The 27,209-nt window shown below is 42.0% G+C and overlaps 2 protein-coding genes across 5 annotated transcripts in view; one reads left to right on the top strand and one right to left on the bottom strand.

Moving 5' to 3' along the window:
• LOC143145302 (uncharacterized) overlaps window positions 1-27,209 on the top strand; it is a 150,300-nt gene that overhangs the window by 91,402 nt on the left and 31,689 nt on the right. Inside the window, exons 8-11 of one of the 4 annotated variants that reach the window (XM_076308564.1) lie at window positions 1,809-2,198; window positions 4,248-4,447; window positions 8,515-8,656; window positions 10,819-11,831. In XM_076308564.1, coding sequence (XP_076164679.1) covers window positions 1,809-2,198; window positions 4,248-4,447; window positions 8,515-8,590 — 666 coding nt within the window. In that variant the 3' untranslated portion in view covers window positions 8,591-8,656; window positions 10,819-11,831. Of the gene's footprint in view, window positions 1-1,808; window positions 2,199-4,247; window positions 4,448-4,561; window positions 4,743-8,514; window positions 8,657-10,818; window positions 11,832-27,209 lie in introns of those variants that run through there. The other 3 variants (XM_076308545.1, XM_076308555.1, XM_076308574.1) reach the window with 3 other exon arrangements.
• LOC143146631 (uncharacterized) lies at window positions 24,435-26,944 on the bottom strand. Its single transcript, XM_076311094.1, has 2 exons — window positions 26,489-26,944; window positions 24,435-25,891 (listed from the first exon to the last, which is right to left on the bottom strand). The coding sequence occupies exons 1-2, from the start codon at window positions 26,942-26,944 to the stop codon at window positions 24,632-24,634; spliced, it is 1,716 nt and encodes a 571-aa protein (XP_076167209.1). The 3' UTR covers window positions 24,435-24,631.

Below are 27,209 nucleotides of genomic sequence, written 5' to 3'. Positions count from 1 at the left end.
TATACTTGTCAAACTTATGGTTGCGTACTCGTATCCCCGTCGATAAAGCAGTTGAACGTTTTATCAACATAGTTTCGAATTATTTTATAGGAGGCGCTACTTAACGTAATTTTAGATTCTGTCGTTACACGCGGTACAAACGTTTCAGCTATGCTGTTACAAATACACGGGAAAGTGCTAGGCCCCTTCTGCCTCCTGATTGGTAGTATTGAATCGGCAATCCACATTGTACCAATCGGAAGTTTGAATGCGCGCATCTTTGCACAGTTTAATGTACGTTGAACGAATGTAAATAGGTTTGGTTGCATACGTAAATAGATGCCAGAAAAAGCATTGTAACCTGCCTGGAGCCATATGAAATCTTACTCACCGTCACACATATTAATGCATAAATCGCGTGCTCATGAACATGTCACTTTAGATAGAAATGTTTAATTTTCTTTGAGATTTATTTACAATATGTTCAAAAAAATTAACGAATAACACGCATATATTAAAGTAACCAAAGCAACTACAGGGGATAATCATAATTATCCATGGACTGATTATGCTTAAAATCTTATCAAAATCAGATTTTGAAATGAGAATATAAAACTTACATATAAAGTTTCATTGGAATGTATTTAAACGTTTAGATGCAATCGTGTTTCAAACATGCAAACAAAATTCCTTATTTTGTAGTCAGAACGTAATCAAGGTCTTCAAACGCGTATTTGTCTAAAAGAAATTTTGTATACTTTTCTTTATTGCAATAAATTCTGTCGTTTTACGAATTATGAGCAATATTCTGTGTACAAATTTCAAATGTAAACGGCCGTGTTGATTAAGTCTATTGACTGTTAATTGAACTTCAGTTATTTTGAGAGTAAAAGAAAAAGTAAACGTATATTAACCTTTCTCGACTTTCCAGACTGTTCAAACGCCGAGCCACGTTAAAGTATGTGGTGGTGGGGATTTTCAATATGGCTTCGTATACGTTGCGCTGCTTTTTCTGACATCTATGGTTTCATGTTTCATTTTATCGCTACGCTTTTCCTCGGAACGTAGTGCACGTGAATATTGATATAAAAATAGAAGAATATTTGTTCAAGCAGCTTATCGCAAAGTAGTAGTGTATAGTTACGAAAACTTGAGAATAAGAATTACGAAAATTACAATGGATTATTTGAAATCGATAAGAAAGGAAGAAGCACGCCGGTATAAAAAGAACAAGGAACAGTTAAATAGTAGTGATCATTTTTGGAAACTATCTCACCATAAAATAAAATAGTAGTGTTTTACGAAAAGGCACAAATAAAAGTCTCGAAAATTGTAGCAGATTTATAGAAAATCAACCATAAAAAAAACAGAGCAGAAAAGGTAGGTATGATGCTTTTAAGTATAAATATTTTTAAGGTAATAAAGGAAAGCCAAAAACTAGCATTGAGCGGTGATCCAAACGACGCCATTAAGCGTCAATTCAATTTCGAACGTTATAACAGTCAGAACAATCGCTTTGTTCTGCTATTTGTACCTAAGGATAAATACGTGTCATTAAATTTTCTTTTGTCATTCTTTGTTCAAACATTGTTCTGGATTCATGTGTTTGTACAAAGACCTTAGGAGATTTTGTTTACAATTTAAGCACTATTTAAAATTATGTATTTGAATTGTGTATAAGAACACATTGTCTATTGTTGTAAATAATATAGAATTTTAAATTTTAAATTTTTATAAAATTGACAAAAAATACAACGTCAAATAGATAATTTTATAAATTAATCATCAATAATATTCATATATATGAATACATTAATTTCGTGTTTTAGTTATGCGATGTATGGTCAATGGGAGTGACACTGTATTCCTTGGTAACTGGAAAAGTACCGTGGGATGGTGCTGGAAGTATAATTGGTGTTCAAGCAGCAGTTCGTACAGAGCCCATCAAATTTCCAGAGAAACCTACCCTAACGAATGATCTCTGTGAATTGATCTCAAAAATGGTGGCAAAAAATCCAGTTGACAGGATCTCATTACAAGAAATAAAGGTGCATTCCTGGTTAACGAATCGTGGTACAGACCCATTACCTAGCGAAGTTGACAATTGTCGACTTCCAGTCACTGTTACTGATGAAGAAGTGGAGAGGGTTGTTACTAGGATACCAAAACTGGACACCTTAATCCTCATCAAAACTATGTTGAAACAACACAGTTTTCAGGTACTTAATATTTATGTTAATTTTGACTATTTTTATGCTATTATTTTGTATTATATTAATTATGAAAGTATGAGAAGAATTTGTGTTAAGCACCAAAATATAACAAGAACATGCTTGGAAGTACATTAAAGATAATCTATAGTTCATGAATGCTTTCTGTAGGCAGATCTAATAGTTTTACAGATTTAGTTACTTATTGCCCAATTTGAACTTTAATTATTTAATTGGTGTGTCCATAAGTAAGAAACAATTTCTTTTTTTGAAATATACAATTTGTCGTAATTCATATTACAATACATATTATATACAATAACATTTTTCAACCTATTTTAATTGCAGATGTTGCAACTGCAAGAATTGCAAACACTTACATATTTTGCAGCATTTATACTTTAAAATGAAAATTGTATCTTTGAAAACAAAATTGAAAAAAAAAACTTGTGCAAATTATAAAATCAGTCAAATGTTATCCTATGTTAGTATATTAGTAATAAACAACAAAACGATCGGGATATATGTCTTAAATATGTAAAATTTATTCATTTTATTTTTTCATTTATTAATTACAATTTTTCGTATACTATAAATTTGTTGTAAATGTAAATTGTAGTTGCTCTCAATCCTTTAGCAAACTTTAGATTCCTCTTTTCGGTTCAAACTGATCATGCCTGTCTTTATTTAATCTTCTGCCATGAATTGTGCAGAGTAATTATCGGTATTAGATAAATCACGGATTAGTCTTGAGTTGTCTATTGAAAATTCTGAAAATTTTTCCTAACGACAAAACTTCGTCAGTTGTAAATTTTAATAAATCCGCTGTGTTTAAATATTCTCGAAATTTTTTTCAGTGGACGTTACTGTTGATATTTACTAACAAAAGATATTTCGAGTATCCTTTCGAGTACTCGCTCGATTCTCTCGTTAAATAAAAACTTTTGGCGGATTCCTTAGAGTAGAATTAGATTGTACACACTTTAAAAGAATATATACTTTTAAGAAATGTATTTAATTTAAATGGTTAATTTTGTACGTAAAGGAGTCGGGACAATTTTAAACCACTGTTTTTTAAATAGCACAAACAAGCAACTAGCAATAGAATGCAGAAAAAATTACATTTTATTTGAACACGATCATTTTATTAAATAGTACCTTTCATGAATTCATTGAATTCTTTTCCCATATAAATCTTCTGTCTGTTAAATATTAGGCTTCATTTTGTCGCGCCGCATTTCTGCGATCATAGTGGTTTGCGACCATTGAATTTCAATTGTGGTCGACATTTGATCTCTCGTCTCAACGAGCAGTTAGAGGTCAAGCCTCTCTTCTGTGTTTATGACACGTCACAGACGCCCCCGTGGCGTGGAAAAGCTATCTCTTGCCGGTACGGCACATCACCGATTTTAATATTTGGTGCGTAGGCAGTCGATGTCGCTCGAGCTAGCAAAGTTGACGGTTCTATAAACACAGCAATAATTCTGCGTAGTACAATATTATGAAGCATTAAAGCACACGGGCTGAGAACTTCATCGATCTTTCCGAACCTTCTCGCTCTATTTCTATCCATCGAGATTTACTTAACGTTTTTGCTTTCATTTATCTCCATTGAGGGGGTATTCCCATTAGTAATGCTAACGAAGTTGGATTTTTTTTGTATGCATCTATTTATTTCATATTTGTAGGGTATTTTATACCTCTTTAGGTTCACAAAAATTGGAACGATATCAAAATCCTTCTGAAAAATATCGCTATTTTGTTAAATTATATTTTTTAATCTGGCGGGCTAAAAGCCACACTTGCATACTTTAAATATTTATTTTGTTAGACAGTGGAGCACCATAGTTTCCTTAAAATTTACATTAAACAAAATTTTAATACTTATCTAGTTAATCGCCTTTCTAACGGAAATTCTTTTAAAGTGAGAGAAAGAAGATTCTATTCTAACTCAGTTTTTACTTTATGTACTAGGCTTGAATTGCTAAATAATAATAATACATTTTGACAATGTTCTATAATGTATTGTTGTATATTAAATTCTTTTTTCATTTTCAGAATCCGTTTTTACCAAAGAAAAGTGGAAAGATGGTGTGTGCTGATGCTGTGGTTGATAGCATAGAGTTATCTTCACCGGGAAGAGCCGAGGAGACCTTGGCATCGAGAAAAGCGATTAGGAACGCTAAGACAGAACGATTTCAACGAACAGGAAGAAGTAATTCCGCTCCTGATTCTTATGATTGGCATATGAATGGCAGGTAAATAATTTTAAAGCATCAATCTCTTAGGATAGTACTGCACTTACAGAGCTGTACTCACTTTGTCTTTAACACGTTTCGTGCAGTTGTTTTGCAATAGTAAAATTTTCACAGAAGTTGTATGCTAACGCATCAGCGGCGGCACTGATTAATGTGGTGACATCAGTGACTATCAAAATGGTTTTGACAAGAGCGACAATTCAATTGACGCGGTGGCATTAACTGGTTGGTTACATCTTGTAAAATTTGAAATTCGAATACCAAATTTTAGAATGTGACAGATTTACGATCGAGTCAATAATTCTCCGAAGCTTCGGTTTCTTCTTGATATGTATACAGTAAAGTCTTTCCATAAGTAAAAGTCTTGGGGTTCAAATATTAGATATCGAGAAGACAAGACGGTATTTTTTTTTCTTCACTGGCAGCATCGAATTTAGAAAAGGACAGTCAGCGAAAAGAAAGAGATAGGACGAGCGTTCGCGGTAGCCAGCAGAGATCAAAGGCAGGCGTATCGTTGAGACTCATACTAATTCAATTATAAAACTTTTTTTATTATTAATTACTTTTTAATGAAAATTTTAATATCATATTTATGGTTTTTTTTCTGAATAAAATAAGAACAAACGCGATGTAATTGAAACTATATTTACATGTTAAATTATGAAAAATAGCTATTAAATAATTAAATATAATCTTAATAATATTATTGCATTTAGCCTTATTTTGACCATAATAATGTCACAAACATGAAAGTGAAAATTTTACTGAAATAATTTATTATTAGTAAGAAAGTTTTACTATCGTTTAGTACATACATATTCATCGTCACGTAACAACACCGACTTCGTTCTCGGATACCTGCTTTAGGTCTATTTACGTTTCTATACACAATAGAACCGAAACGATTTCTAATCTCTACTGTTGCTTAGAAGGCAAAATTGCTTTCTTTTTTTCTGTTCAAGTAACAATAGATATAAACTTTTCTTTAAGCAATATTGATTATATCTTATTTTTAACATGTAAATGTGAAACAATTTATGAAAATATGTATTCAATATTATTCTTATATAATCATAATCAACAACATATTTTTGCAATTGATTAGTTTCAATAATGAAGAATAGTTTTCTTTATTACTTATTATATAACTAAATGTTATTCGAATTATATAGTGTTTGGTTTCTTTTTAATCAGAAAAATATAAGGAATATGTTAAAAAAGTTACATTACAAAAGAAAATAAAAATGAAAAAAGTTTTGTCATTGAATTGGTATTATGTTTTATCTCCTCACACAGATTTTCGATCGTAGATCAGATTACATTGCACGGGTTACATTCGGCGATCGAGCTCGAGAGGGATATCTCCATGGGAGACGAGATCATTTATATATGAAAAGAGTTTAGCATATCGAGATCCCAAGAAACCTTTTAAAATTATGATATTATGAATGCTTGAGTACTTTGTTGTATGTGTCAACTGTATACGAATTCAATTTTTTTTATTATTATTAATGATACGTTAGACCTATATGATAATTAATATAAAAATAATATTGCGCATTAAACATGGTTTAATATAGTCAAGTAGGAACTACAGAAACGTTTCGTGGTATGATTGTCGCTCGGGATCAGGGACAGTCTTACAACATGTACAACTTGTATTTTGCCGATAGTATGTTGCTGATAGCCGAAGAAAAGAACAACAAATACCAGAAAATGAATGAATGAAATGCATATAGATTTTTTATCTGTATGTCCGTTTAAAATCTGGGATCGGGTAAAATTGTAAACTTTTGAGTCATTTATGGGTGCGCCACATTTAAGGTAAACGAGCGAAGTTTCGAGTGCAAATTGTATTATATATACGATCAACCCATCTTAATAGCGGGCCACTTATAACTGAGAATTATCCAAATCATATCGTGTATGGTCTTTTTTTCACCAGAGAAATCTTATTAATACCTCATCAAGTATTTTTATAAGAATAAAACTAAAAATGTAAACATTGCATGTTTTAAGTCTGTGGTCTTTAACACGGTTGACTGCCGTGTCACCCATATTCGTGTGACCGTTATTTCCTGTGACGCTTATTTGGCTACTTACAAGTGCAGTATCGGATTTCCGCGTTCGCTTAGGCCTGCTTCGAGCGTAGGCCTAAACAAGATAACGCGCGCGGTCGGACTTGAGTTAACCTAAACATTTGGCGCCGATCGGTTCGCTAGCTTTCCTGGAAGGCACGAGTATCATTTACAGGGGGGCTTGCGCGACGACCGAGCGTGAGAATACATGGGGATGAAAGGAATACATGTGGTTCGGAGAAAGTGAAGAGTGTTTGGGAAAGACGAAAGATTAGGATGGCCGAACGTGACCGAATGTCTGAAGTGAGAGGGACTGAGGATTGGAATGAAAGAGAATGAATGGGAATGACTATATAGAGCGCGAGAAGAACGTTAAGGGACAGTATGAGACAGTATGACAAAGTATGACGACGGGAGTATGCCCGAAGAGTGTGTCGCGGACAGTATGACAGAAAAAACGATAGGACGAGAAAATTGAAAGACGTACCAAGCGAACTAACCACCGACACTACATCTAACACTATTATCACTGTAATTTATAATATACATATATATATCCATAAACCACGCACGAGTACAATAGTTATTTGGGAGCTCGTACGGGGATCAATCACTCAAAGATCTCTTCTCAAGTGATATGAAGAGAGAAAAACAACACAAAGGATCGTCATAGGTATTTGAAAAGGTATTCCGCAGGATGTAATAAAATTATTGAATTGTTAAAAAAGTAATATGAAAATGGTTTATTAAGAAAATTATTTAGAATTTAATTATTTAAAACTTGAAAGCATTCTATACAAGGTTGAGATTGGTCGGGACAATTTGGACAGTAAATTCCAAAGTTTTCTTTAAAACTTCTCAAAAGAAAATTCCAGTTTTCTTTAAATTGTCTCGAGCATTTGATCGGTCCGTTCGACGTCTTTTATTTGCACAATATAGTTTGCATGCGCGTTTAATGCTTCTTCCGGAATTATTTTTCCGAACGGTGATATTATGCTGACTCCGTCGAAGACAGAGTTTTATTGTATTTTCAGACAATTCTAATAGTTGTGCAGCTAATAATTCTCGAATTCTTCTAATATTTACAGTTTTCCCCGTTGCAATTTTGCAAACCGTCAACACTTTTACGTTTGAAGATTTTATTGGAAACGCGTGCGGCAGTCAACGTGTTAAACGTCAGTCGGTAGTTTTGTAGCGGTAAGAATGTAGTTACCGACATCGCATCGGTAACTAGGTTCATTTGATAAAGATGCCCTTTTGTTTTTCGACTTAACCAACGGGGAAGACAAAAGGAAGGCGCAGAGAAACGTTTAAAAGATTTCAATAAGACGAGTGTGATTTTTTCGGAAGCAAGAACGGCATTGTAAAGCAGTATTTAAGAAAAGATGATAAATAAACGCCTTACTCGAAAAAACCCGATACATACAACCCCAACGTACAAAATAATTGTACGTTGTATAAATTATTCTTTTTTCTCGTGCGATTTAGCACGAGTTAAAACGATTTAGCCCCGCAATAGTTTCTCACGAAGTAATACCCAGCTCATGTTGTACTTTACACTTTACCAGTTCCGATTCAAATTATTCTCCTAGTTGATGAGAATAGTAATGGTCATACAACAATTCAAATTTAACAATTATACAAAACATTCCTATATAATATTATTTATGATTGTAATATTATTACGATCTTAATTCAGCGATACCTATTTTTATAGTTTTAATGTGAACGATACTATGAAGTAACTGAAACATTCAAGTTGGAGATATTATATAACATATGTTAACAGATGAAACTATTACAGACAATTTTTGGCTAATATTTATATACAGTATAACTATATTCTAAATTTACAAAAATAAACGCTGCACAGATATTAAGATAATAAATATAAATATTGTTTACTATTAGATTTCTAAGAGCTTTGGGATATGATGAAATTGTGATTCATGATCTGTTGATTTAATTGTTGCTTTTTTTTATGTTCAGACAAATATCTATAGACAGTCCTCTACCACCAGTCACAGAGGTGTCCAATCAAGAAACCGAAATTGAGAAACGGTGATACTACTAAAAATTTTTGGCCAATGTCAAAGAAAAATTGCTATCAATCTGTCGGCTGTTAAACAAGGTATGTATTGAATTAAGTATTCACTAATTAGTCGGAATTGATCTACGGATCTTCGAATACTTAACAACTGTCAACTGTTTGAATGCTTCTGATATATTCAAAGAACGACGATACGTACAATCCACAAACAAACCAGTAAAGTTGGTTATTATTAATAAATTTGTACGCTCACCACACGGTGCGAATCGGGGTTGTCATTTATTACGAACTCGCGTAATCAGTTTTGTGTCGCAATAGTATTAACACGTTGACTATTATTTATTGTAAGGTCTATACCAGAACATAAAATAAATTCAGCCGAAAATTTTCGTTAAGACAGATTTTCGTGAAAAATTATTTTTATGAAAAAAATTTAAAAAAATTGTATCTTATAAAAACATTAAAAAAATTCAGGTACAATAATAATATAAAAATGATTTTATATTCTGTTTCATTATAAATAATTAATAACAAATGTTTTATAATAAATGAATTTTTATATTGTATAAGCGAAGAATATTAGTAATGTTTGTACCTAACAAATTCAATTTTCTTATAGCATTTTATTCATAAATATGTGTATATTTACATGGATATACGTACTGCCGAGAGAATATTTGTTATCATTTACTTATATAGGTAAAAATATTTATAAATGTTTGAAAAAAATATTAAATTCTAAGTCGTACATCAATTTGCAAGACACTTATTTTATGAAAGTTAGTGCACAAAATTACGATGTACAGTCCCATACAAAATGATAACACAAGTGTGTTATCTTTAATTTCTCATGTTAAGATTATGCTAGTGTGGAAAGTCTGAATTATATCTATAACGTACCTTCTACGAATATGTAAACATAACATAGATTAGTTAGGAGAGAAACACATAATCCGACGCAAAGTGATACAACATAAGTAGTACATTAGAACAATATTTATATTTTCTTTAGCGTCTCATGAACTTGCCCGGAGTTATTATGTTCAATTGGTTTTTGTCACATTACTATTCTCATAATGGATCGTGGCAAAGAGCTTAGTGAAAACGAAATTTGCACAATTTTAGTTCTGAGAAAATAACAGCTGTCTATTACTCAAATTGCAAAGAAGTTAGTCGCAGTAGAAAAGTTATATATAGTATAATATGCTGAAAGATATAAGTGCATACGGAAAGAAAAAAAGTATAGGAAGACCAGCGGTTTTACCTGAACGTGATACAAGAGCAATATAATACATGCTGCTTCCAATTTTTGTGCTACTGCGAGGGAGATTGTTAAGATAGCTGGAGTAGAAACAAATATACAGAATGTTCATCGTGTACTCCAGACTAGCAACATTATAAACCGATATAGAATAATGAGACAACCAACATTAAATATAAGATATGTCTTATATACCTTCCTTATGAGGAGGCACATTTGGTATTTGCAAAAGAACATGTATTTTGGAAAAAGACTTGGGAACAAGTAATGTGTACATATTGTTATCACGATATCCGTAAATAACCACTAACAAAAATTCGAAAAAATGCATAGAGGTGAAGTAATGGTCTGGGCTGGTGTTGGATATAAAGGAAAAACTGACATTAAATTTGTTCAGGACACAACGAATAACCTCTGTTATCCTCAAATAATAAAAAATCAAATTTGTACATGTACAAAACGCATTGCTGTTACATCATACATATTCTAACAAAATAATGCTGCGGTACACACTACCAAAATTGTTAAAGAATATTTTTTAAAGGAGAATATTTCCACTCTTCAATGGCTGGCATGCTCACCCGACCTTAACACTAGAACTACCGACAGATTTCAGTGTATTAAGGTGTTCTTCGTATGTTTTCCAGGAAAATCGATGATCGAAAAGGAGGAACTTATGAAATTGCTTGTATGTGTAAAATAGAAAAAATCATAACGTCTTTTGAAAGTATGCTATGAAATTTAAAGTAAATTTCTTCGTAAAAGCAGTTGCAACCAGTCATTTTGACTGGTTGGTAAATCTAGTGTTAAAGATAGCACGCTTGTGCTATCATTTTGTCTGGGAATGTAGCTACAGAGGATTGAATACAAAAATTTCTGCGCCAGTCAACGTGTTAAGTTAGCGAAGTTGCGTGTACCTTTTAAAAATAATTACGTTGCTCCGTATAGAAATACGGGAATATATTTAGAAATACTTTTTCAGACGCGCAAACAAGGATTAGCGGAGACAATTACGCGGATCTTCTCGTCAAACTTGCAGTCAAACAAATTACGCGATCGCAGGAAGAAGCGCAGCGCTCGCTCTGAATTCGCCTTAAACACTTAAGAATGTACTTACCCGATTCCTGAAACTTGAAAGTAATGAATTTGCGTACAATTCAAACACTCGACCAATAGCGAACGGTCGATGTAATAGAAAACCAATTTTGAATTACGTGTGTCACTTCAAGGTGAGGTTGGACGAACAATATTGTAAAACTTTTAGGATAGACCGTGGTTTCCAACGAAAACGGAAACAAATCGAACTATTCATAAATCGTATAAGTCCTAGGGATAGATACAGACATTTTAAATCATTTCAGTTAAATTTCTCAAGCCTTGTATGCTTGTTGTCTAAGAAAATCGTGCATCAAATCTACGGTATTCTTAATTTAACAGATACTTAATCGCAAAGCATTGATTTCATATGACAAAGTCACGACGCGTCGCGACGGTGTTGCGAAATAAAATTATTTCGACTTTAATTATATTTTTTAGACAGTGCCACGATCCAAGTGCAGAACTGTTTGTTTTACCATAGAAATGGAATGATTTATTTTGCATGTACTGTTTCTTTGTTCACTTTCTGTGTTAAATTTTACTGCCAGGACACTAATATGAAACTTCGTATAATGTATCCCAAATTGTATCATTCGCAATGTACTTATTAACGTGGAAAGTGAGGAACGATATGTGTAAACTATGCTCTCTTATTGATTCTTATTACAAAGGAAATTTGGAGCACAAAATATGATAAATTTTTAGAATCACTTCTCATCATTTTACTCAATTATGAAAGGATACGTAATATCATACAAAAAGATCTTTATGTAGGTTTGGCTAATTTTCAACGATAACTTACATTCGTGAATAAACCCCCCTCTCGTATAGTTTGAAATTACACGATTAGGTAATTCTAAATAATTATGCGTGAAATTATAAACGAGTTCATTGTTCATAACGTTTCAGAATATCTTTGAATTTTAATTGTTAAATTTATGTTTCACAACATAAATTTCATTTGCTCAAAGAGGCTGCACTCTTAAAATATATTTATAATACAACTAGAAATTATTTTTATAACAGCACGTTCTGACAAACCTTGCATTAGAATTAGTGGAAATAATACATTTTAGGAGTACTGTCACATATGTGTCTATCGAATAGTTTTTAAGGTGCTACTTTGGACATTTAGACAGGTTGACTACTGTGGAAGGTAAATAATTTTGAATTTTCACTTAATATTCATAATACATTTGCATAATTATCAAAGAATACATTATACATACCAGTACTACGACTGATCTATTATTGTCGAAAAATGAAAAATTATTTTCATCGTACGAGGTCAATGTGAAAATAATTTTTTATACTGAATAAATTTTAGCTAAAATCTTCCTCAGATTTGTCTATCTGATTTCGAGATGTATGGATGAATTGCTAACGACTTGTATCGTATAAATACCGTACAAGTCGATTTTGTATAATATTTCTACCACCAGGTTGCCTAAACCAATCGAAGAAATGTGTTAAGGAATCTTAGTTAAAGCGAGATTTGAAGCATATATAAAAATTCGGTTCATCAAGTTTTTTCGCTTAACCACTTGCGCTACGATTTAACTTTTAACACGCGGTAAGGTGTTACATTGACGTCTCACTGGGTCTGTGAACGCAAACTTTTAAACAGTGCCTTAGCGCGTTGGTAGAATCTTACATAAAGAATTTTACACGGATACGAATGAATATTCACAACAACGATAACATTTTATCAATTAATAATCTACTTCTGTATGGTAAATTTCAAAACATTTTGGAATATGTAATGCCACAAGGCATTCCTTGCACTCCCAAGTAGTCTCGCTGCGTTTTTTATGTTTGGCATACACTTTACACCGTCTTTGAGGATTTTTTTTTTAGCTTCTGTGGGTGGAATATTCCTTGGAAAATGGCCCCATTGTTTTCATTGTAATCGAAGTGGTATTTCACTAGTAGACAGCCTTCCACGCTTTGTGTATTCAGGCATACATACACTTTCTGAAATCTGTTCTGCCACATATAATCGAGATTTTGAGAACGTGTATTTTTTACTTTTTGGTATATTCGATGTCTTCGAAAATAAAACGTAAGCATTAAAAAGTGCGATATTCATTAGGTAAACAAATATTTTTTATGTATTTTCTTATAAATGAGAAAGAAGATAAGTAACTATCTTGGTGATCTACTCCACTCATGCCATCATTATACTCCAATACGATATTGAGCTTTGTAACAGTGATATTATTTTTCCATCTCTCCTTCGCCACTTCCATCATTTCAATTTTTTTATGTTTCGTGGAAAATAATTTTATATCTTTGTTATCCTTCCACTTTGCAGCTAAAATACCTTTGCACGATCTTGAAATAGCTTCTGATCTTTTCAGCTTTATCGTTGCGAGCTCTTTGGGCATATTCTTTCTATTGCATCTTACTGTCCCTATGGCATTGATTTGCATGGATTGCAATTTTTGAAACACATTATTCAATTTTTCAGTGTTATAATAAAATGTATCGCAAACCACAAGAATTTTCATGTAAAACAATCTGTACAACGTACCGTATCGATTCTGAAATATTTCTAGAATATCGATGACGATACATAATGTCGTGCACTCTGGAACTGTAGCTCGAATAATGAACGATCTAATTGTTAGTCGACGTGACGAACACGTCGTTTTTGTTTCTGCGACAAATCGACGTGGTATACACGTCGCTGGCGGTTTTGGAACAAAAGTATCTCGACGTAGCACGTCTTTATAGCGCAAGTGGTTAATTCGTGTGTGGCCCAAATGTTGATCTTTGGCTCAAAACTTTTGATGTGTTTCATTCATACGTTGTTTTACTCAGACATAGCTTCTGTGCAAGATCTCGAACAGTTGTATGCAGATTTTACTCAACATATCTTTTCATTATCAATGATAGAAGGATGCTCTTATCCTTCCATGTCTTTGAGATTTTCAACGCCATTACGAAATTTTTCGATATACATATTCCCACACATTCGTCACATTTTTTCAGAATCATATATACGAGGGTAGTCCTAGAAGTATCCAACCTGACGTATAGATGGCGATATTTGTTTGGAAAGTATACATAAGGACCTAACCCAGACCTAACCTGTTAATCCGAGAAAGGATTTACGTTCTTTCGGATTAGGTATGACACTGTCTGCTGTTACGTGTTCAAGATATTCGAGTTCGGATTTTCAAATTTTACATTTATCGGGTGGGAGTTTGAATTCTGTTTCTCTAATACGTTGAAATATGATAGCTAAATTGTGATTGCACAAGGGTAGTACCAGAAGTACCCGATCTGGCGTATAGATGGCAGTATTTGTTTGGAAAGTATACATAAGGACGACAGTATCGAGATTTCGGAGCAGCAGAAGGGATAGTTTTCTAGTTTTGATAGACTTCAAAGACTGTATCGTTGTTTGTGTGTAGACGTATAATTGCTAAATCTATAGATGTATTGGTACAGTCCATTTTTTCTGCATAAACTTTAAATTTTTCCTGTTTTGAACTCTATTTCATAGTCGTACTTCTCGAGTCTCAATTGTCATCTCGTGAGTCTGGGGAAGGAATCTATGATATTATAGAGTCATTTCAAAGCTTGATAGTCCATTTGAATAATAAATTTTCTGCCCTAGAAGATACTGCCTAAGGTTTTGAGTGCCCAAACTATTGCAAGAAGTTCTTTCTCGCTAGTGATGTAATTCTTTTCAGCGGGATTAACGGTAGGGGAGATGTAACAACAAGGATGATGGTTTTGGGAAAGTACTGCTCCTAAACTTTCGTTGAAGGTGTCGGTTATTGGGGTGAAGGTTTCTTCGAAATTGAAATATTGTACAAACGATACATATAATTTGTTTCAGGGTATTGCAGGATTTTAAGTGTTCATCAGTCCAATGGAAGGGTATCTTCTTTAGTTATTTTGGAAAAGTAGCGTACGAACTTTCGGTAGTAACCTGTTACTCCGAAAAAGGATTTAACGTCCGTGGAGTTCTTCGGAAATTTAAAGTTTTTTATAGGCTCGAGTTTTTTCGGATCACGTTTGACACTTTCTGCTGTTATATGTTGAAGATATTCGAGTTCGGGTTTTCAAATTTCACATTTATCGGGTGGGAGTTTGAATTCTGTTTCTCTAATACGTTGAAATACGATAGCTAAATTTTGATTGTACAAGGGTAGTACTATAAGTACCCGATCCGACTAGCAGATGGCAGTAGTTGTTTGGAAAGTATACATAAGGACTTATTAAGCTTAAGTTTGAAGCTTGACGATGCTAGGTTGTTTAGTATTTGTTTGGCAGCTATCAGTACGCGGCCACGAAAGGGAATCAAGGATTCGTCAATGCATATGTCCTCGGTTGGATTGTAATATTTTTGGTAATTGGTTTCCAAAGTGTCTATAATTGGTTGTATTTTGAATAAGCGATTGGAACCATTATTGTTTTTGTTGTCTACAAAATGTAGCATTCTTAGTAATAGTTCCAATCTGTTCCTTGACATGACTTTTTTCGGGAACGTTTGCAAATAAGCAGGATCATTGGACCAATATTGGTGTATAGCTGGTAATTTTACCAATCCCATATATACAGGGTGGTTGGTAACTGGTGGTACAAGCGGAAAGGGGGTGATTCTACACGAAAAAAGAAGTCGAAAATATAGAATAAAAATTGTTCGTTTGAGGCTTTGTTTTCGAGAAAATCGACTTTGAATTTTCGCTCGGTACGCGTGCACTTTATCACGTCTCGTTATAACGGGTCTCACTGTAGATCGTTGTCTCGATGGATATTATCGCAGTTTAAGTTTGTTTTTGCCGTAACGGAAAATTAGGAACACATAATGAAATAATATGAAGTAATCATAAAGTTTATTATTACAAAAATTGCTGAAAATGTTGCCCATTCTGCCGAACAGATACTTCTGCTCTTCTAATTAAATTTCTATGAATACTTTCTAACGTATTCGATTGTTTTAAAGTATGAAAGGCTACAATAATCTTTTAGTCTAGTCGGAAAAGATGACGTTGTCCCAATCGCGGTCCGAATTTGCTCTTGCCCAAGCGAGTCTTTTTTCGACATGTTTGTCGCACAGTAGCGGTTTTTTTAATCTGCTACGAAATTTCACATTATTGGCCAATAAACGTCTTCTTATGGTTTTGCATGATATATTCACACCTTTTTTTTTAAGTAAGGATAGACCAGGATTTTTCTCGAATGTCCGCATTATCAGTTTGTCTTTCTTGTGTCTTTCTTGTTTGTCTTTGGTGTAATGCCACGATCTTTTTTTTTTTTTTTTTTTTTTTTTAACGTGGGGGAAATCTTCGAAAGACCCCCCCGCCGCCTGGGGAGGGGCGGGGGGAGTGTGGGATTCCCCGCGCCCGGAAGGAAACCCATCGGGCGCGGGACCTACCCACTAAAACCCACCACGGTGGCCATCCTCGCACTATGCAGGGGGAGCACCTGGGACCGAAGACATCATAACATCAGGTGCTCCCCCGTGCAGGGCTCTCGCGCCCGTGTCCTCCCGTTCCAGGGAAGGGAGGGGGTACTTCACCCTCCCTTCCCTGTTTTCTCCTCGGCGTTCTGGCGCCCGACGTCGGAGCAGGGCCACACTGCTCCGACGTCCCACTCCCGGGGGCCGCCCGAGGGCGGCCGCGAGTCCCACACTCGCGACCGCCCACGGCCCCCATAGCCGCGCCGGAGGCACGGCTCTGGGACCGTGCCGTCGGCGCAGCCGCACCCCGGCTCGTACGCTCCCGAGGGCGGCTCTGGCCTCTCCGCCCTCGAGAGCGTCGCCGTCCCTTATTCTTCCCCCCCCTCAGGCGACGGGCGGTGGCACGAGCCTCAAGGGCTACGCACCCCCGCCCGCCGCTCTCAGGGTGGCCTCCCCGGCCCTTCCGGAGGCCCACCCGCCCCCGGCCTCGGACGAGGCCTCGCTCGCGGTCTCCCCCTCTCGCGAATGCGGCTCGCGGCCTCCTTCTGCGAGATTACCTCCTCGCAGAAGGAGGCCACGGCCCGCCACTTCGTCTCGCTGCCGAGCATGGCCCGTACCACGCCCGGCAGCGATAGATCCGCCCCAATCACGGCCGTGAGGACACGGCGCTCCACCCCCCAGGCCGGACACACCTCGAGGGTGTGTTGCGCCGTGTCCTCGTCCGCTGGACAGTGCCAGCAGCGCGCCGCCTCTTCCCCACCGATCCGGCACAGGTACCGTCCGAAGCATCCGTGCCCGGACAGCACCTGCACCAACCGGTAGGTGAGTGAGCCGAAGCGCCTACCCAGCCACTCAAACAGGACCGGCCGGATAGCCCGGACAGTCCTCTGGCCGAACAACGGCTCGGCCAGCCGCTGCTGCCAAAGCTGCAGCATGGACTCCCGGGCCTGGCGCCTGAGGGCCTCCACCTCGCATCCCGCCAGGACCACCCCATCCTCGCGGGCGCGCACGCGGCCCTCGTAGAAAGCTGCATGCGCGCCCGCGATCAAGTCCGCCGGGGGTAGCCCTGACAGGACGCTCGCCGCCTCATACGAAACGGTCCGGTACCCCCGGGCGATCCGCAGTGCAAGCCGCCTTTGAACCCGGCGCAGCAATACCTTGCTGCGCCGGGAGGCGGCCAGGTCGCCCGCCCAAACGGGGGCCCCGTATAGGGCCACCGAGTGGACCATTCCCGCGTAGAGGCGGCGAACCCGGTCACTCGGGCCCCGCAGGTTGGGGAGGATACGGCCCAAAGCGCCAACTATCCTCTCCAACCGCGGGGCCAGGGCCCGGAAATGGCCCTCGAAGCGCCAGTGGCTGTCGAGGTGAAGTCCCAGATATTTCATCTGAGACCTCACCTCGACGTCTGTCTCACCCACCCGGATCAGGGGGGGAGGCGGCTCTCCCCGGGGTCTATACATCCCGAGTACCTCGGTTTTGTGGAGAGCCACCTCCAAACCGATCCCCCTGATCCGGGAGACGACGCGCCGGGCACCGTCCTCGGCGGCCCGAACAGCCCCCCTCCAGTCCCCCCCGACGGCCAACAACAAGGTGTCGTCCGCGTAACACGTCAGACTGACGCCGTCGGGGAGGTCTTCGGCCCGCAGGACGGTGTCGTACCCGAGGTTCCACAGCAGGGGTCCTAACACCGACCCCTGCGGAACCCCGGAGTACACCGCTCTCCTCTCCGTCCCGCACCGGCCCGGATACTCGATCCACCTGTCGCGGAGGTAGTCCTCGACGACTGCCCTAAGGTAGGCGGGGACTCGATGTTCCTCAAGCCCCCGCCTAATCGCCTCCCAGGGTAGGGTGTTAAACGCATTGGCGATGTCCAAGGACACCGCCAATGCCACCCCACCCCGGGAGACCGCCGAGGCCGAGAGGGACCGGACGCGTCGAATCGCGTCGATCGTCGACCGGCCCTCCCGGAACCCGAACTGGCACTCCGCCAGCCCGGGCCCACCCCGCGACAGGTGCCCGACGATGCGGGCCGCCACGACTCTTTCTAGGAGCTTGCCCACATCGTCGAGCAGGCAAATCGGCCGGTACGCGGACGGAGAGTCCGCGGGCCTACCCTCTTTCCGGAGGAGGACCATTCGGGCCACCTTCCATGCGGAGGGGAATCGCCCGGCCTCCAGGCAGCGGTCGAATAGCTCCCGGAGGCCGTCACCCAGGACGTCCGCGGCCAAGACCAAGACTCGGCCGGGCACTCCCGAAGGACCAGGGGCAGTATCCTTCGCCCCGAGTCTTCGGATGGCCGCGGCTAGCTCCCCAGCCGAGACCCCCAGCTCCGAGGACCAGGTGGTCGGGTCCGCAGAGGGACGTGGCCCGCTCTCCCCCACGATCGGGAAGAGCGTGTCGACCACGTCCCTCAAGAGCTGGGGGTCGAGACCCTCGGTGATCGGGGGCGCCCATGGCCGGAGTTTATTCAGAACTATCCGGTATGGGCGCCCCCATGGATCCCGCTCGAGGGTCTCGAGGAGCTCCTTCCAGCTCTGGGCCTTGGCCCGTTTGATGGCGACCTGCAGAGCCCTCTTTCCCGCGCGATAGGACTCGTACAGTTCCGCCGCCCTAGCCCGCGCGCCGTCGTCGCCGTTCCGTCCGGCCCGACGACGCGCGCGGGTGTACTGACGTCGGGCCCGGACGCATGCTGTCCGCAGTTCCCCGATTTTGCCCGACCACCAGTACACCGCCCGACGAGGAGACCGCGGCCCGACTCGGGGCATCGCCGCGTCGCAAATGCGCGCGACGGCGCTCCCGAGCCGAGCCACGGCCCCCTCCAGGTCGGGCAGCCTGGTCTCCCGTCGAGGCCAGGTTTCGGCTAGAGCGGCTGCCACCAGGACGTCCTTGTCAAGGCGCCGAAGCGCCCATCTGCGTGGTGGTGGTGGGGCGCTACCCGCTCCCGGGCGGAGGTGTCGGTGCGGGGCCGCGGCGGCCTCGGGGGAGGTCAAGACCACGCGGATATACCGGTGGTCCGATAATGTCTCCTCCCCCACCACCACGTCCCACCCGGACACCATACGCGCGGCGCCGGGGGATCCAAACGTCAAATCCACTATGGACCCTCCCCCGCGCCGCACGCACGTCAGCTCCGACCCCCGGTTAATCAACCGGAGGTCGAAGCCCGCCGCCCAGTCGCCCAGAGCCTCGCCCCTTCGATTGGTCCTGGGGGACCCCCATGCCACAGACCAGGCATTGAAGTCCCCCAGGACCAGCACCGGCCGGGGCGCAATCCTTGTGAGGCACGCCCCCACCCCGGCCAAGTACTGCTCGAAGGCAGCAAGGCCGCAGTTGGGCGAAACGTAGCACCCCACCACGGCGACTCCCCCCCACTGGACGGCGACGAATCCCGCCCCGCTCTCCAGTAAGGAGAACGGAGGGGACCCGTCACCGCCCTGCCACACAGCCGCCACCAAGCCGTCCGCATCCCCCATCCAATGCGGATGGTCGGGGACGCGGTACGGCTCGGCAGCGACTGCCAGACCACCCCCCCACTCCGCCAGCGTCTGACACATTAGGTCCTGCGCTGCGCGGCAGTGGTTGAGGTTGGCCTGCAGGAGGAGGCGGGGAGCCATTAATTGATGGCCTCCTCACCGCCTCCTGGTGGCACCTCCGTGAGGACGGCGGCGGGGCCAATGTCCACCTCCATCGCGGACATCAACGCCGCCGCCGCCTCCGACCCCTTCTTTGCGGCCGTCGCGGCGGTCGCGGCCAGGTCCGCGGGCGCCTCGGCGCTCGCAGCTGGGGCTACTCTCACCGGCGCCGGGAGCGGCCCCGGCGCCCCCCTCCTCTGCCCTCGTCGGGATGGGGGGGTACACTGCTTCCCCCCCATTCGGTGCGCGGCGGGTCTCCCCATGTCCGCACACAGCGGGCACTTGGGGGCCGCCGCGCAGTGGCTCGCGCGGTGGCCTTCGGCACCGCAGCGGTAACAAGCACCGCTGCGGTCCACCGCGGAGGTGCACCGCTGCCTGACATGGCCCGTCTCCAGGCAGCGGTAGCACTGGAGTGGGCGTTGGGCGAGGACCTCGATCCTCGCCGACACCCACCCCACCACGATCCTCCCGACTGCTTCTAACTTCCGGGCAGCCGGAAGAGGGCACCGTGCCCACACCGCTCCCAGGCCGGAGGAGGACCGCCGGACCTCCCCGGTCCGGATGTCCCCCTCAGAGCAGCCACCGGCTTGGGCCAGCGCCCCGGTCACCTCCTCCCGGGTGACCGAGTCGTCCAGCCCACAAACGCGCAGCTCCGCGCTTTTTGTGGGCCGGGCGACCCTGACACCCCGGGGCGCCAAGGCCTCGCCCAGCTTTTCGGCCAGTCGGTCCGCCCTGGCTGCGTTGTCGGGGCCGCTCACGCGCAGCATGAGCGCCCCCGTCACCGCCCATCTCGGGCGGACCGACTCGATGGCGAGTGCTGCCAAGGATATCTTCTCCTTGGCCGCCGCCATCACCTCCCCGTAGGAGACGCCCCCCCCCCCCCTCCGGGACGGTCAGCATGACTGCTGCCGTTGAAGGGGGGCGTCCCAGACGGGGCTTCGCCTTCCCCGCCTTTCCGTCCCTCTTCGGGGCAACCGGCGGGGGAGGCGGCGGCACCCGGGCCGCCCTCCTCGCCGTCCTTTTTTCTTTTCGGCCCAGGACCTCCGTCCACAAGGGACCGGATGGGGGCGGCGGCGGAGGCATTTGTGCCCCCGCCGTCGCCCCCACCGTGGCACCCTTGCCCTTCGTCTTTGCCGCAGGGCCCGGAACCGCGATGGTCCCCCCCTGCGGTCCCCCGCCCCCCGGTTGTTTCCCGGGCCCGGTCCTCGGTCCCGCCGGCGCTCCGCCCTTGGAGCTCGATGCTCCTCATGGACGTCGCTGGTGTGGGGGGAGCTCCCGCCTTCCCCCTCCCACACGTGCAGTCGCCCGTCGGCCCCGGATGAGGGCGCCTCCTAAGGGCGTCCGTCTCCCTCCGCGAGCACGCCAGCTCGTCTTGCAGCGCCTCCACACGCTGCCTCAGTTGGGCGTTCGTGTACTCCAAGGCAGCTGGGACACGGCGTCCCAGCTCCTGGAGAGCCCTCCGCGCCTCCGTCGCGGCCTGGCCAACCGACCTCGCGGAGGCTGTAGTCAGCCCTCGCGAGGTGGTGGCCACCTTCTCAATCGACCTCAGGGACGAGGCAATACGGGCCGATACATGGGCCGTATCCTCGTCCCTGAGGTCCTCCTCCCCGTCGCTCACCGTGAGCAACGGTGGAGCAGCGGACGTGGACGGAGCTTCCTCCGTCCTCCGCCCCTCCACCGTCCTGCGCCTCTTTACGCCCGCGGCGCTGGTCGCGGACGCCAGGGACGAGACCGACGCCGTCTCGTCCCCCTCCTCGAACGGCGCCGGGTTGGGCACGAGTGCCCCCTCCGTCGCCACCCTTCGCGCCACACGCTCCGTCACCCCTCCCCCTTTTTTTTTCTTTTGAATATTATTCATTCTGTTCCCACGCGTAGGTCGGAAAGTAAGTCGACCCGGGCAGAGCCGCCATACCCGGGCAGGCCTAAATACTCCGGGGGGTCGGCAGGTACCCCGGAGTTGGCCGCTTGGGATTGGGGCCTCCCCCCCAACCACGCATCCCATCATCGCGCACCGCAGCTTAGGATTGGAGGGCAATTTATAGAGTTACCATCCTCGCGGCCCGGGCGGTAAAGCCAAGGCCCCCGTCCCTCCTGCCGTCACGTACCACTGTCAAAGCCAAAAGAGGAATTGGGAGTGGGTCGTTGCGACGACCAACAGGAGTCTTACGGTGTGGTTTGGCATCGGGCACCTCGGGTTTGCCAGTCCCGTACTGTAGCAACAAGCTACAGCCCCTGAGGGAAATGCCACGATCTGGCAGACCATCGACGTTTTTTACCTCCAAATATCCATTCACCCTCTTACTACCAAATGTTTTTGACTTTTTCATGTACTTAGCAGCTGCTGAGTATTATATTTTTGATCCTTTCGGATGCGAACGCAGAAACACTGCTTCGTAACGTGATGCGTATACGACACTCGTAATGTGTAACTCTCAAAATATGTAATGCTCTGACCAAGAATAGGCGATAACTGAGTATTTTTGTAGAAAGCATCTTAGAGGAAGGGTCAGGATACTTGCCCGAGTGGCAATTTCCCAGCTAACAATTCATAGAAAAAAGTTTTGCCGTACACGCTCTTGTTAGACAGACTGTATATACAGTTAGCGAAAAAAGTATTCATGCACCAGTAGGAGCTCTACATTTAATGCCGTTAACTTTTTCTACAGAACATTAATTTAACAACGAAATATGGTACAATATAGGAAATTAACACAGTTTTTAAACGATATATATCTTATTAAAATTGAAGCATCTTAATACATATTATATAATAAAATTCTTAATGAGTACGGAAACCGTTGGGAAAAAAGTATTCATACAGTAGATACTTTCTTGAATTACTAATCAAAATAACAAATTAATAAATGAATTAATATTTCGTTGGATATCCTTCACTGTCTATTGTGGCTTGCAATCGCTTGGGCATTGATGCAACTAAATTATTTGTTATATTTTTATCAATTTTTGCCCATTCCTCTTTTAACGCACTCTTTAGCTCGTTTTTGTTCAAAATTGTATGTTTTCGAACACGACGTTTCAGTTTTTCCCATATATGTTCTGTAGCATTTATATCTGGAGGCTGTGGAGGTGTTTCCAAGACATGTGGTGTATTGTATAACAACCATTCTCTAAGTAAATGAGACTTGTGTTTGGGATCATTGTCTTGCTGGAAATAATAACAATCCGATATCCCTAATTTTTCTGCACTTTGTTTCAAATTCAATTTCAAAATATTCAGGTATTCATATTTATCCATAATTCCTTCAATGAAATGCAAATTACCCAAACCATTCGCGGCCATGCACCCCCATATCACGATGCTCCCTCCACCGTGGTTTAGTGTAGGCTTCATATTTTTTGGGTTTAAAGCTTTTCCTTTTTCTCTCCACACTAAACATTTTCCATCTGTTCCAAAAATATTAACTTTACTCTCGTCGGAGAAAATAACAGATTTCCAAAACTCTAACGGCTTATTTATGTATTTTTTTGCAAATTCAAGCCTTTTCTTTCTATTTGTTTCATTAACGTATGGTTTCTTCCTAGCAATACGTGAAAGGTATCCAGCTTCCTTAAGCCTATTACATATTGTTTTGGAAGAAAGTTCACTTTCATTCTGTCTAATAAACGTGTCTCTAACTTATTGAGTTTACGTGTTTCACTTTTCGAATCTGTTTCTAGTATTCTTCTCGGATTTTGGTAAGTATAATCTGATATTGACTTACCCAGTAAACTGTATCTCGTAATTACGTCCAGTAACAAGTCTCTTTGGTTTTCCTTGTCGAATTTTTGCGGTCTATCCCACCGCTGCCACCAAATTATTGCCTCTGTTATGCAGGAGGGAAGGGTTGAAGGATCACTCGTGTAGAATTCAACGATCCCTTGGCACTTTACTGAGGTTTTATTGAAATAGACCGACTGACAAGAATTTCACGGACGTACTTAGCACTTAGACATGACTTAGAGAAGAGTGACCCTCGGGGTCTTCGACGGGTCTTTATATCGTTCGGTGACAAAGAAAGAGTTCGATCCTAGCATGAGGTTCACACGGGAAGTCACGTAAGCTGGTCCAAGAAGTGTTTTGGCTGACTTACGTTATCTGACTTCTATGAATTGGCTCGCATGGGAACAGAGATTAATCCTAAGAATGCAATGCGGTAGGTATCGTAGCATGATTACGGTTTGGTATAACAGTACGTCTTTGTATTGTTGAGGGCTATTAGTTTGAATGTTTTCTTGACAGCAAATTTTTATACAAATATTCGGTAATATGTGGCGTCCTAAGAGTGAGAAGAGTTTACATTTATATAAGATGAATAAAACGACGGCAATTAGTGTTCCGTACCCCAAATATGTTACAATTGAGACAGATATTTCTTTAGTTGACTTAATTCTATGTTCGTAGGAGAGGTCGCTGAGTTGTGATTCTATGTTGTTCAGATTATTTATGTACGCTTTGAAATTTGGAGTTACTCTGGGTACTATGGGTAATGTTTCGAGTTTGTCTAATTCCAATTGGGTTAAATCTTTTCCGAGAGTGTAATTTTGAACTGTTATGTTGACTGAATACGTGGTACCTCCAACTTTCATTACATTGTCGTTATATAAAAAAGTACAATCTTCGTTACTGGTGAGTTTGATGAGTTGACTAATTATGAATTGCTCTTCTTGGTTACAAAGTGAGGTAATAGTGACGGTGTGTTCTGGTATGATAATATAATATATGCGTTAGGCGCGTACATCGGTAGGAAAGTGAGTTCTCGGACTTTAGAAACGGTTAACAAGCATTCGTTGTGATTGGTGCATTCCAAAGCGTTAGTGTTTTGCGTGGGTTGGGTGCGTTTACAGATTTTAGCGAGACTAGTCGGTTTACAATAATGATCTAAGTAGGCGATGTCGATGGGTATGAATTGTCCTGATGCTTTCAATAAGTGTTCGTGTTTTAGTAAGGGGGCTACAAAAGTGGATCCCTTTTTGTATGGGATAGTGTATAGTTTAGTGTGCGTCCATTCGTTTTCTTCTAATATAGGGATGATGATCGAATAAATGATTTTTTGATTTGTTAGGTAGATTTTGAGCTGGCTGATATCGATTAGTGTTTGAAAATTATGCGGTTCGGGTGATATATGAGATACGATTAGGTGTGTATGTAAGATTTTTCCGTATGCGTCCATGAATTGTGTCGGGTCAATGATTTCTTGTCGTATGATGCCGTGTTTCCCTAAAGTGATCGTCTCTTGTAAGTTGTCGATGTTTTCCCTAATGTCTGTGATTATAATTTCAGCTAATAAAAGTAGTCCAAGTGTTTTCTCTGTGTCGTGTGTGTCAAGGGTGAATTTTTCGTACTGTTGGATGAAATGTGGGAGGGTTTGGCTGTTAAGAATAGTCCGGAACGTGGCTGTTTGGTTTCGTATAATTTTTGAAAGTTTCGCGTTTTCGTCGAATAATTTATCAATGTTTTGATTTATTAGGGTAAGGTCTTCTTCGTCAAGAGTTCCGAAGAGGGCTTTGGAGGCGGTGCCTATTATGTTCAGAATCCCTCGTTTGGCGCGTCGATGTAAAAGTGTGCTAAGACGTGTGTACTCAGTGTTTAATCTGTGGACTTTTTCTGTTAAATATGCCGTGTTAACGTTGTTGCAGCCTTTGCATGTGGTTTTGATGTTGTCTATGAGTCGGTTAGCTTTGTCCAGATCGCTCTTAATGTCGAAAGGGTTAAGGATTACGTTGATTCTGATTTCGTTGTGATATATGTAAACTTTCTCTATATTTTCGTGTACGATTTGCGAATGGTTGAGGTTGATGATTTCTAAGCCGCGAGTTTTAGCCTGGAAGGTAAATGGTAGGGTTTTAACCCTTTGCGCTACAGGCCGTTTCCGTGCGGACCAACCAGCAACTCGAGACGTTTCGTAGCGCTTTTGATGACCTTACTACCTCTAATATAAAATGATTACACACGCAAAGTAACATACAAAACTTGTATATTTTAATATTTAATGTATTTTTACATCTTTATGAGGATAATTTGTTTAACATTAGACTTTGTAATTTTGTTTTGTATGATATTTCAAGAAACAATTGCCGAGATGTATGCCCGGCTTATCGGGACAAGTATCGCAATAATATGTCGTTTGATGTCTCTTGCCATGTTTAGTTCTTTGAGAGTAGACTTTACAATCCTTCCTAACTCCTGTCAGAATGTTGTGTAGCTTTCCATTTAGGCGGTCGTTTTCAGAGCTGGAAGTTGAGCTTGAGAATCGAGCACGTATCTGATGAAAATCTCCAGTCAATTGTTCAACTAAGGTTTTGACATACCTCAAGTGATTAAGCGGCTGTTCTCCTCTCTGCTATTTAGTCATTTTATAAAGTAAATATGAATTTATTGAGCATATTTCAATCCCCCCAAAAAACAATATACGCCACCATTTCAATGATTTTCGCAAAAAACAGTACGTTGCGGCTAATTGATCTGCACGATCGACACCACCCATATGTTTTATATAATTTATTACAACATTAGGCTTCTTGACGGTATTTTCAACACCACCTCGTAACATTCTTTTCACAGAAGTCATTCCTGCATTGTTCCAGTTCGTCGAGCACGTGACAACCCTCTTGTCTTTCCATGATAGAACTAATGTATTTCCCTTGCGGAATGCTACTGTCGATTTCCTGCCGAATTTTGGTTTTTTGATTTGGTTGGGCAAATGCTTCCTATTTGTTAGTATTGTTCCTGACAAGTGGCATTTCAGTTTCAATAACTCTTCAGCCAGGATAGCGCTGGTATAGTACCGATCGGTGAACATGTGGCGTCCTTGACTACCAGGCACTTTCTCCAGGAGCATTGTATAAAGGTGCAGTGGTATTCTTGTAGATATCGGAAGGTCAGGCCTTATCAATTTCTCCGTGGTAAGACTTCCATAATACGGCAGAATACCACAAATATAACCAGTATTTGAGTCTGCCATTGTGTAGACCCTAATACCCCATTTCGTTGGTTTCTTCGGGTTATACGTGATAAAGGAAACCCGACCTTTGAATTTGATAGTGGACTCATCCACACAAATTTCTGCTCCCGGTGTAAAATACTTCAAAAGCTTGGAATTTATATATTCAAGAAAGCAGCTTACTAGCTGCAAACGGGTTCTTGGACCTGTTGTTGGGATTGTTTTTAGATGCAGCGTCCAAAAAATCTGGCTGAATCTATCTCTGGTAAATTTGCTTGAATAAAAA

This window comes from Ptiloglossa arizonensis, chromosome 1 (genome assembly GCF_051014685.1).
Source record: "Ptiloglossa arizonensis isolate GNS036 chromosome 1, iyPtiAriz1_principal, whole genome shotgun sequence".
Classification (NCBI taxonomy): domain Eukaryota; kingdom Metazoa; phylum Arthropoda; class Insecta; order Hymenoptera; family Colletidae; genus Ptiloglossa; species Ptiloglossa arizonensis.
The sequence above is the reverse complement of the archived record's forward strand: the minus strand, read 5'-3'. Positions and strand labels throughout refer to the sequence as shown.

What these genes read in the sequence shown, in the direction of transcription:
- LOC143146631 (XM_076311094.1), bottom strand. Translation starts at nt 26,944, where the DNA reads ATGGCAGACTCAAATACTGGTTATATTTGTGGTATTCTGCCGTATTAT. An exon ending in CCGTCAAGAAGCCTAATGTT is followed by an intron (nt 25,892 to 26,488) that starts GTAATAAATTAT and finishes GGTCATCAAAAG; the next exon opens with CGCTACGAAACGTCTCGAGT.